Source organism: Malurus melanocephalus, unplaced genomic scaffold, assembly GCF_030028575.1.
Source record: "Malurus melanocephalus ecotype Western Australia unplaced genomic scaffold, MMel_1.1 scaffold_953, whole genome shotgun sequence".
NCBI lineage: Eukaryota > Metazoa > Chordata > Aves > Passeriformes > Maluridae > Malurus > Malurus melanocephalus.
Genome location: NW_026624185.1, coordinates 82,502 through 94,255, shown reverse-complemented (window position 1 = coordinate 94,255; position 11,754 = coordinate 82,502). Strand labels below are relative to the sequence as shown.

Below are 11,754 nucleotides of genomic sequence, written 5' to 3'. Positions count from 1 at the left end.
CGAGTAAAGACAGAGCTCTCTGTGTGCAAAACAGTGGTTTTGAGGGAAGATGTGGAGGTAATTCACAGACATTGCTCCCTGTTAAACCTGTGGCCTCCCTGCCACAAGCTGACACCACTACCTTGAGGAATTGCTGTTGCAGAAATAACTTAAATGCTTGTATGCATAATAATCAGAGAAATACTGTTGGGTTTTTTKGGTAGCTGTCTGTGTTTTGGGATTTTTTAAACTAGTTTATAGGGTAAAACTATTTTAATGAAACAGAAGTAAATTTTAATTTTTCAGAAGGAAAATACACATTGAGACAATTCAACAGCTATGCTAAAAGGCAAGAAGAAAGAWGSCAAGAAGGAAGATGCCAAGAARGAAGATGSCAAGAARGAAGATGCCAAGAAGGAAGATGTCAAGAAGAAAGACGCCAAGAAGAAAGGTGATAAGAAGGCAGCTGGTGAGAAGTCAGAAGCATCTCCAGTTCCTACAACTGATAGTAGCTCAACAGTGCTGCCAGAGGTGCACATTGAATCAGTGAGTGAAGAAACTCATGCAATTCCAGAGGTGAAGGAACCACCAGCCCCACCTCCTCCCCCATTCCACGAGGAGCCTCTTCTTGTTCAAGTGATTGTAGAAAGGTATRCTAGGGGTCTGAGGCAACACAAGAATTATGTGGAATATTACAAGGAAGGGTCAAAAAACTTGAAATTTTCTTGTAGTTCATAACTCTACATAAGATTCAACAGCTCACCTGTAGACYGTGGTAAATCAAAGGTCATTTATATGTGATTTAGATCCATTGGCAGTGACTTGAGATTTTCATCTTTAGTTTGCTTTCTTTGTAGCTATGAAGGTAAACAAGTTGATGAGTTCTATGAGGGWGAAGGATTTGTGTGTTTTAAGCACGGAGATACATACAAGGTGAGTGTATAAATTTAAAAAAAGGAGGTARTAGTGGACTAAGTTCTCTCCCAAGYWCTRAGAAGCWTTGAAGKCTCYGTTAGTTTCTGGCATTAAAACTCTTGATTTGTARCTGGTAGTTGGAGGGGAATTAACATGTCATTCTTTTGAAATCTTACAGTCACTGTAGGCTTCAGCTGGAGTAAGAATAAATGTGCAAATGATACTGTTCTCTTCATTTTGAAGGGTATGTTTTCTGAAGGGCGTATGAATGGACAAGGAGTTTACACATGGGCCGATGGAGTAAAGTACGAGGTAAAGTACAATTTAATTTTTCAGTTTTCTAACAACACAATTGCACCCAGTAAGATGTGCAAATTGAAGAAAAATATATAAGTTGCAGGAATTGGTGTAGTACAGTTGGCAGCTGCAGAAGTGTGGCAGTGATTTCAGTCACACTGAAATCACACAGAGCCTTATTTTTTCTAATGTTGTAATTTAATCTTTCAGGGAACATTTGTTAAGAATGTRCCGACAGTTAATGGCTGTTACACCTGGAATGATGGCAGTGTTTAYGAAGGGTCAATCAAAGATGGACTTAGGCATGGATTTGGATTTTTCAGGAGCGGTACTCGTCCCATTTCTTACCTTGGTGATTGGTGCAATGGCAAAAGACATGGCAAGGTCAGTRAGAACCCAGTGAGAGCATGGGCTCRGCTGGWACCTTGAAGARCAGCAAATGCTGTTGTGCAAAGGTTTTGCAAAATTGTTTTGTTCTGTAGCAGGGTCCTATGCTTTGTAGAAATGTGTTTTTCCTAAGGAGCTTTTCTGAGTTGTGAATACTGTAGACTTACTTTTGGAAATAAAATTCTGCATGGGTCAGAAAACTGAACTGCCTCAGAGTGAATGCTGTAATTAAGATACCAAAGTTAGCTCTCTTAAAGTATTTCCAAGGGGTTTGAAAAACATGGTAGGCCTTGGTGTAATTTAATAGGATTTTCCTTTTGAACACTTAGTGGTTTTTAATCAAAAGAGGATGCTGTTTTATTTATTTGTATCACTTCAGTTGCTTTCAGTACAGTGAATGGAAGTGACTTTAAGTATTAGAATGTGATTAGAAGTGTCATATAATTTGTATGTGTTGCTTTATTTATACAGATGAATATWTAGCTATTTAAGTTGGCTCTACTCTTTGTTTCAGGGTATAATTTATTATGATCAGGAACATTCCTCCTGGTATTCAGGTGAATGGGTAAATAATGTTAGAGAAGGATGGGGAGTGAGACGGTAAATATAACACTTGTTCTTATTCTCACATTGTTTTATTTTTGTGTATTATATTACAATTTCTTGTGTTGTTTAACATGGGTACAAATGCTGTCATTTCATAGTAGTGTGTACATTCTGCAGTGCAAAAAAAATTTACAAATTGCTTTATAATAACCAACCAGACCTCCTTCAGAAGTTCATTTTTATGTGCTGTATTTCTACTGACCATTCACACAAAAGAATAGCTAAAGACAGAATCCCAAATCAGCTTTGGTAAACCACAATTCAGTATTTAAAAACAAACACACTCAATTGATTTGAGCAGATGCAGCTGCCTTATGAATAAATGACTTATTTAAAGAATTATATATAAACAAGTATTTTTAATAGCTATGGCCAAGACTTTTTGGAGAAAAGAGATGGTTAATATTTTTAGTGATTTCTAAATTATAAATAGGAGGTGAACAGTGGCTGCAACCAAACCTTTGTATCCATGTCATAGTGAGCCCATTTTCAAATGAATGCTTGTATTTAGCCTTAATAAATTCTAAATTTGTTAGCAATGAGGTTTCAYATAAACCTTTCATAAGATCAGCATAGAATTTAGTGTGAAWTAGCTTTTATTTTTTTTCCAGCTACAGGTCTGGAAATGTCTATGAAGGTCAGTGGGAGAAAAATGTACGACACGGCCATGGGAAGATGACATGGGTGACAGATAATCAAGAGTATATAGGACAGTGGTCATGTGGCATTCAGGTATTAATTTCTTCCCCAGAAACCTTTCTTTAGTTYAGCATCTGTCCAATCCAGAATAACTAAATAGGGAGTTTTGGGCAATATCAATAGAGCTTTGTACAATTTTTGCCAATTGAGATAGCAGAAACATGTCCTTTATTGTAAATTGTTTCTCATGTTAGCAATATTCAAATTKTTAAAAAGCTTTTGATTTAGTCCTATAAAATCAAAATTTAATTCCCTAGTGCAAAACATAAACCTTTTTCAATTAAAAAAAAAAAAGTTAAAGAAGTTAACTTTAAAAAAAGTTAAAGAAGTGATATGTTTGTGACTTAGCTTGAGTTGTGACAGTTTATTTCTGTCACCTGTGGCAGAGCTTGCTCATGTGTTGATGGAGTGTGTCCTCTGCTTCTCCATGCACCTTTGTAGGATATAATCTGTGCCTGCTTTGAAGTGCTGCAGCCATCACCAGGGTTTTTTTATTTCAGAGAAGTACCAAAATCTGGACCTGTTTTTTAAACACACTTTTTTTTTTTCAGCATGGATCTGGCAAGCACACATGGCTCTTGAAGAGAATGTCTCAGTCTCAGTATCCTCTGCAGAATGAATACGTGGGTGACTTTGTGCAAGGGGAGCGACACGGCCAGGGGATGTTTGTGTATGCTGGTGGATCAGTGTACACTGGAGAATGGGCTGGCAATAAAAAGCATGGCAAGGTGAGTATTGACCAAATTACAGACAAGAGCATAGTGGATCTCTAGATTTTTGTGCAGAAAACAACATTCAGTTGGCAGTGTGGATGGAATCATCACACAAAGGGCAGGGAGTGCACTGAAAACAGTCAGAATCCTTCCAAGGACACAGAGTGACTGTRGTTAGATGTGTGTTGTGAGTACAAACATTGCACTGTGGAGGTGTCAGTACAACAGGTGCATCTTCAGTTGTGCTGTGGTTGGTTGGAATTTCACACTGCTGCTGTGTGCTAATGGATTTCAAGCTGTCCTTGCACAGAGAGGTTCTCACATTTATCAGACTTTGGAAAAATCTCTGAGTGGAATGCCACATATGCAAAACAAGTCTTCCTATATGGAGGAAAATAATTATCAAAATCAAACAGACACATAGGCAGTTCTTTATCCCGACAACATACCTATTTCATAGGTGGCAAAATGCATTATAAAATAGGGTAAGAAAATAATTTAGCTATATTTTATTTCATAGATTGCGTTTTGGCTGAGATTCTGGAAACGAAATTTGACTGGGAGCATTAGTTTTGTTGTTTATGATCTTTGTTCTATTTTTACATTACATTTAATCTGTCTGTAGGGCAGGTTTGTCTTCAAGAATGGTCAAATTTTTGAAGGAGAGTTCGTAGATGATCTTCTGGTGAAATGTCCTGCTCATCCAGGGGCTGCTGTGGTGGAAACCAAAAAGCATGGACACATTAGCAGAAGGCGTGGCACTAGTGAGCATTTTAACAAAACAAATTTTACTCAATTCACATTTTGTTGTTCCATTTTACTATAACATGAAGCCATTTGTACATGCTCAGGAACCAGATGTATTTCTTCAAAGAACTTAGATGAAAATGGGAGTCATGACTTTGGCCTCCATGTTGCGTTTCCTGTGTGTGACTCTTGGATTGCCACATCCACACCATGTCTTGTAGTGCCTTTGAGCACTGCTGTGTGAAAGCTTCACAGCTTATGTAATGTCTGCATTTCCTTTGGTTAGGGACTGGTCTCACAAAATTGCTCTTCAGTTGTTATTTACACTGTTGGTTATGAAATCTCTGCTCCTCACTAKGAAGGAGTCTGTTGTCCCAAGTCAGTAAGATAAGAAGGAAAAATTTTGCTTTTCTGTGTGAATATATATTAAACTTGGTTTTAGTTTGTTCTAACTTATTTTATTTGCCTGGTAGAAAGGACCACAGTCATTAATGCYGTGGGAAAGACTTCTATTCTGGGAGCAGATATTGAGTTGGAAATAGCTGTACTGCTGGAGTTGTTTCTGAGGGAAGACAGAGCAGAAGAATTGAAACAAGTAAGATTCTACTGTTTGATACTTCCACTTTTCTGCTGGATTGTGTTTCAATTTTATTTCTGGTTTATTTGTATTAAACTAACTCCTTCCATTAAACAATTATTTGAAAATCTGAAGGCCATGAAAACAGAAAAGCAAAAAGGATGAATAGGCAGTATTKCCTCTTCTGAGCTTCCACTAAAAAMRTYGAATTTAAAATAGRTTAACATCTCTGGAARGTCATTCAGCAACCAGCTTCAGCTACTCTGAGGTTTGTCTGCTGACACAGGACAATTTATTTTTATTGGCYACCAAAACTCATGCATTAAAACTGCTTTTGAGTAATGCTTTTGTRAGCACTTAGCCAGGGATATGCTCATCTAAGTTGCAAAATTAAATAATTATCTACCCAGTTACAGGATCAATACAAACCRATCTCTGCTTGCTTTGAGATGATGCTGAAAACATCCTGCTTTATTTAGGTGGAATTGGCTGTGTTGAGGCACATTTCAAAACTGAGAGAAATCTATCAGTTCTACAGTCAGCTGGGCTGYGCTCGGTCTCTCGACGGCACTTACGTCCTGACCAAGCTGCAGTTCTGGAGATTCCTGAAGGACTGCGAGTTTCATCACTTCTCCATAACTCTGGCAGAAATGGATCGGCTCCTGGGCGGTTTGTGTTTCTGTTCTCAGGGTCTAGARYRGAGGGGCAAKTGCTCCTGGCAGTTAAGTGGCCCTGAGTCAGTGCCTCTGTGCAATTAACAGCTCTCCAGGCACTCCACTGGTCCTTCAGTGAGAAAATACAGAATTAAAATACAACATCAAAACTTGCACTGAAGAGCCATCTGCTCAAAATATGTATTCACCCTTGTTCTTGCCATTACTATGCAGTTTTAAGAGAGAGAGAGAAGTAGGAGAAACAAATGTTTGGTTTTTTCGGTGTTCCTAACTTTGGTTTGCAGGTAGTATGGTTTTTTTTCTTCCATAGAGCCAGTTAATCAATCAATTCCCTTTAGACCTGCAGTGTCCTTCATATGTGAAGGGTTTAACTCCAGCTTTGTGTCCCCTTTTGTTTCTATATATGCTGGGTTTCTATAGATGCTATATATGCTATATATGCTATATATGCTATATATGCTATATATGCTATATATGCTATATATGAGTGGGTGCATTTCTAGAAAAAGAGAATGGTCCAAGATGCAGCTACAGGTGGACAGCTCTGCCTTGAGCTTTGTTTGGAAGTGCTGCCTTGTCTGGTCTGAGTGTTCTGGCAGTGTTGTCACACTGCTACGTAGAGATGGAGAGGATAAGAAAAGCTGACAAATCAATATGCCTGTAAGCATTTTAATGTACATGAGAAAAGCAGAGTTGTTGGTTTTTTGTTTTTTTTAATTTTTCAGGTAATAAACCAATTGGGGATATACATTGTCCACATGAGATAATACTGTTCAGAACATTTTTATCCTACCTTGTTCACCTTGCATTTCATATGTATCATGAAGAGTACAAGTAAGTTTCTTCTTTTAGTGAAATTTATTTCAGTGTAATCAGTTTGAATCTCTCCACACAAGAGATTTTTGTTTCAACTGTAGAGATGAAGCTCCTCATCTTAATAAATGTTTCTTAGAATTGATGTCCTGGAATGTTCTGCCCTGTGCCTGTCATGTCCAAGGTAAGCAATGCTATTTCTTTTGTGCAGAATTCATCAGTTARTACCACCTGCATTACAGTTTTGTTATAACTGTTATTTTTTCCCAATTCATTTTGAAAGGTATCTTCTTTTCTGGTGAACGATTCACATTTTTTGCCTCGAGCTACATTGACAAATGCTGGGAAATYTACAGAGATTTTTGTAGACCACGTCTCAGACCTCCATTTGAACCCACAGTGAGGATGAGGCAATTCCTCTGGATGCTTGATGTAATAATCTAATTTTGTTTTGTTTTGTGTGATCAGGTCCATGTGGGGAATGCCTTAATTGCTGTTAACATGTAACATTTCTTCTTACTCAGGATTTAAAGCTTTTCAATGAACAATTAACTGTTCCAAAACTTTTGGAAATATTTGTCAAAATTGGTGCCTCTCTACATGATATCAATGAACACCGTAGTGCCAACCTGGATCTGGAGGTATGTGTATGGAAAAACAATTAAAATTGCTTTTAAAAACTGCTGTAAATACTGTCCTACCTGCTGAAACAGGAGGAAAAAGAATTTATTTTAAAAAAAAGAATACAAACTTAAGCCTCTAATTTCATCTTCCTTTGTTCTGCCTGTATCTTTTAGTTTAGCTCATGTACTTGTATATTTTTCTTATCACCACATCTTAGCAGTCTCAGCATACCTGAGGTGTGCAATTAAAATGTSTTGGGTAATAGCTGTAGTTGTGAGTTGCTTGTTAGAGAAATTCTCATAGCTCCAGAYACAACAAAAATCAGTGTTTTAGCTCAGTATGACTTGTATAAAGTGTAACACACGATATCCCTTCCTGAATTTTTTGAGCTTTGRTTGTTTTCAGTTTTTCTTCAGAAGAAGGGATGTTTGACTGAATAAATGAGGCCACAGAGACTTCACAATCCCTTCTGAGTTCTTTGCTTGCTCAGGTACATATGCCTGTTMATTAAGAGATTTTGCAAAAATGAACTAATTCACCACTGCATTTGTTTTATTCTAGTTGGTTTTTCTGGAGTTTTTTGAAGCTCTTCTTGAATGTGCATTGGTGTGTGTTACTGATGACATGATCCCAGAGCAAGTAGCTCAAGAAAATCGGGAAAGAAATATCCATAAAATCAAGGGACTGTCCAAGGAAACCTCAACTGTGTCTCTGTACTCAGAATATTCTCTACCCCAGGTAAAGTTGATGGAAACCTGTTCAATATTATTATGTGTTCACTTAGGGGGTGAAGTCTGGCCCTGCAAATGTGGAAATCAAGTTCCTCTTTTTGTGTAAACAATGATTTAAGTCCTTCTGCTTTTTCTGTTTGTTGGTACCTTAAATTGTAACATCAGTGCAGAATTTTAACACACTTGCACATTTTCCTACATGACTATGAATACACAGAGTGCTTCTGAAGGAGATCTGACAGATTGGTTGGCTGGTGGAGGATATGTCACTGCTGCTTTAAGCTGAGTGCCTAAAATTGTCCTGCAAAAATGGCATTGCAGCTGCTGTGTGTAACAAGGCTTGCTGTTTGCCAGCAGTTAGGCTGTGCTCTTATTAAACTTCTGATTCAGGATTTTGTAGGTTGTAATGTATTCCCTCTAACACTTCAGATACAGYTTGGTGCAATTTGGATACACAGAGTGGTTGAAGGCATGAATTAGAATTGTTATTATGTGGAATTATGCACAAGATGGAAGTATTTTTAACTCAAAGAGTATTCCCAAACACACCATTTCACAGTCTGTAAGGCAGCAGTGCCACTGTCCACCCCCACTTCCCACCCTATGGACCCCATTCCCTTCCATCACTGCAAGCATTGACACAGTTGCACAGTGAAGTGGCTCAGTTAAAACAGTCAAAACCCCAAAAATCTTTAATGTACTGAGGGTAAAATTCTTCTCGTGTTACATTTCATTAGTGCATCTACAGCAGAAATACAATTGGTACAGACATAAATGATGACATTTTTGAGGCAGCAGACAAAGAATAGATAATAATGTGTAAGAACAGAGGAACAAGTCAAAGAACAGGAGCATTCATTCTCTGTAGTGCTCTCTTTCCCTAGCTCTGAAATAGGATAATCCACCTGCCTGGCTGGCATCAAAGGTAAATTGTTCTCTGGTAATACTTGAAAAGGTGAAACACTCTTGCAATTTAAATGTTTTGAGAGAGGCATGCTTGCAGAATGCATTTGGTTGGCAGGAATRCTTTGGAGATGGGAATTTGCATGACTCAAAGGGACATGGGATTTCACTTTTTAATTTGAACACCAGCCCAGACATTTAGTAACTAACTGAATTTAAAACTTCTTGCCAGCCACGGAGACCTCCTGAAGACAGAGCACTTGCTGATCAGCCTTCTCTGCTGGGTGAGTAGTGCATAAAGTGCCTGTAAAATGATGAAGTGGCTGGAGGAGCTTCACCTTTTCTGCAGCTTCCAAGACAATTAAACAGGAGCTGCTCATGGGAATAGCTGATGTGCTGCACTTACAGAGGGCAGCTCCATTCAGTTGGGCAGTTATGGTAAGGTTTATGTTTAGCTTTCCACACCTGCTGCACACACGTAGCTGGGCAAGTTGGAATCTCTGAATTTGCTGTGCTTTTTATTTAGAAGCTATCGCCTTGGCCTTAAAAATAATTTAAAAGGCTTTTTAAACCTTAATTCATCCTGTTTTGTCCTCCTCATTTGGGCATAGAAACAGGAGACTGAACTCTGCATTGTGCCTTCATTAGAAACAAATTCCATCATTTCAGAAGTATTTTAACCACAGGTCTGCCTGTTAGGTCAGRTGACAATCTACATTTGTTTGTGCTGAAGATCAAACTTGGTATTTCATAAACAGAATTAGTGAAGGCTGAGTAATTCTGATTTTCTTTCTTTTCAATACCAGAAACTCTTCTCACTTTTCCCTCAACTCCTGGAGAAAGCAAAGAGGATGTGTCATTGCTCAATGAAGATGTAAAAAAAGAACAAGGYTCCTGTCCAGTAAAGGAATTGACAGGTAAAACAGTCCTACTGTTTTAGGACTTAATACACACATACAAATCTCTTGCAGCTCTTGAATTGTGAAATTTTAATTGTATATGCAGATTTCAGCTTGTCACAAGAGGGCAGTAAATGAGCATTAATTCTGGAGGAAGATCTTTTTAAAAAACTTAAAATATTTTTTAAAAGAAAACTTAATGATTAAATGAGACATTTAGGTACTGACTTACAGTTTCCCCAATTTTTAAATGCCACATTTTATTTGTAGGGCATCTATAAGCTGTAATTTGTGTTGACTCTATGAGAAGCTCAAGCTGCAAGCCTGTCCTTGTAGTGTCTTGGACAATAAAATACATTAGTGCAATGTCCTGTTTCTTTTACTTTATCTAGGAATTGTTATTGGTGATGTGGCCCCATAGCTGGGATAAGATGCCTTGTGCTAGGACAGGCCAACATCCACACACAGGAAATGTCAGTCAGAGCACTTGGGCATGGTGAGGGTGTAGGTTTTTGTACCATTTTCCTTCCAGCTGATTGGCAGATCCCATCTGGGTTGTTTTTTTGTGTTTGTTAAACATTTTCTGCTGATACAGAGCTCACATCCCAGGACACAGGTAGACAAGAATCTTTGTGTACTCAGCAGCTCTTTTGCTGAAATCTGATGGGTGAAAAGTTTCACATCTCAAAGCTGTTTGTTGAGGGCCCATCAGCTGTTTTCTGACATGACAAGGGACMCTGGCACAGTCCCCTGTCCTTTCAGGTGGTTCTGTTTATTCCTCCATTCCCCCCTCACAGGAGTCACTGAACTCTCATCAGGTCACTGCAGGAGACTCTTAGGACAGAATTAAGAGTTCCTTGTCTTTTCATGCCATTCACAGGGCCCAATCATTAAACCTCACAAAAAAGCCACCCTCTTTCAGTTCAGTCTCACACCTTTCATCTTCTGTACCATGCAGGAGCCAGACTTTCCCATTGCAGAGTATCAGAGCTGAAATATTGCAGTCCAAAACACATTTGAAATAGTGCCCTGCTAAATAAAYGTTTCATTTACATGTTGCAGATGAAGCAAAAGAAGACAAAGATGAACAAGAYGAGGAATTGAGTCTATGGATGTCTCAGGTGCAAACCTTTTTCACAACTAAATTGTTCCCTGCTTTCCAGCATGAAATGGAGCTGAGGGAAGAAGTAAAATCAAAAAAAGAGCAGGATGCTGAATTAGCTGTGCTGAGAAAGATGGAGGCTGAGGAGCTGGCAAGGTGAGTGTTGAATCTTGTCTGGCAGTACTCTTATCTTCTGCTAACAAAATGCATGAAAATGGGAATTGTGCTTAGGAAAGTAGTACAGCACACTGTACCTGGAAAACAAACTCAGGCAGGTATAATTAACAACACACAGAATGTAACTCCTGTGCTGGAGTAACAAACACAGGCTGCTTTCAGTTACAACTCTGGTATTTCCTGCCACTTGAACCCTGCTCTGTGTGAAGGCAGTTAAGACAGATTTGAAGTGATTAAAATTCTGCTTCTCTACACTGTGGAAGCTCACACTGCTCAGTCAATGGCTCGAGCTGGAGTTGCTTAGCCAGTATCAATGTTCCCCCTCCTCCTGCAGTACATTAAATTCCAATTTTTCCACTCAGACGTGTTGCTGARAAAGAAGAAGAAGAGATGAGAAGGCGAGAAGCAGCTGCAGCACTGAAGGCCCTTTCCTCCCAGAGTGGGACTCCAAAGGGGAAGCGCCGCAGGAAAGAGGGGAGTGCAAAGAAAGATCCATCCAGGAAAGGACTCTCTGCCAAGAAAGAGGAACTGCCAAAGAAAGAGGCCCCCAAGCAAGAACCCCCAGCAAAGAAAGAGCCCCAGAAAGCAGCAAAGCCTGGAAAGGAAAGGCCACAGAAGGCATCTGCTGACAAAAAGGCAAAGCAGTAAATCCTCTGCTCACAACTACTGGAGCTTCAACCAAGTACTCTTCAATTAGGGAAAAAAACCCAAACCAAAACAACCCCAAAAGAACCCCACTYGTGGGAAGCTGTAAGAATGATACAACTGTACACACAAGAGGGAACAACCTTYTACACAGGACCTTGGGTGAGTGGTGAACTGGCAGAAGTCACACAGTGCAARTGAACACATGCTCTTAAAGTGTAACAATTATTAGTTTTATTTTTCAGCAAAATATTCACATAGCATAT

At 38.9% G+C, this 11,754-nt stretch overlaps 1 protein-coding gene across 1 annotated transcript; it reads left to right on the top strand.

Moving 5' to 3' along the window:
- The first annotated feature begins 290 nt into the window (after nt 1–290).
- Nucleotides 291–11,708, top strand: RSPH10B (radial spoke head 10 homolog B). The gene is made up of 19 exons (XM_057386322.1): nt 291–629; nt 837–912; nt 1,138–1,206; nt 1,402–1,575; nt 2,093–2,178; nt 2,796–2,916; nt 3,435–3,611; nt 4,222–4,360; nt 4,817–4,938; nt 5,400–5,589; nt 6,320–6,428; nt 6,512–6,591; nt 6,691–6,839; nt 6,932–7,048; nt 7,593–7,769; nt 8,898–8,949; nt 9,472–9,582; nt 10,627–10,822; nt 11,206–11,708. Exons 1-19 carry the CDS (start codon nt 319–321, stop codon nt 11,489–11,491), a joined length of 2,742 nt encoding a protein of 913 aa, XP_057242305.1. The 5' UTR covers nt 291–318; the 3' UTR covers nt 11,492–11,708.
- Nucleotides 11,709–11,754: the final 46 nt, after the last annotated feature.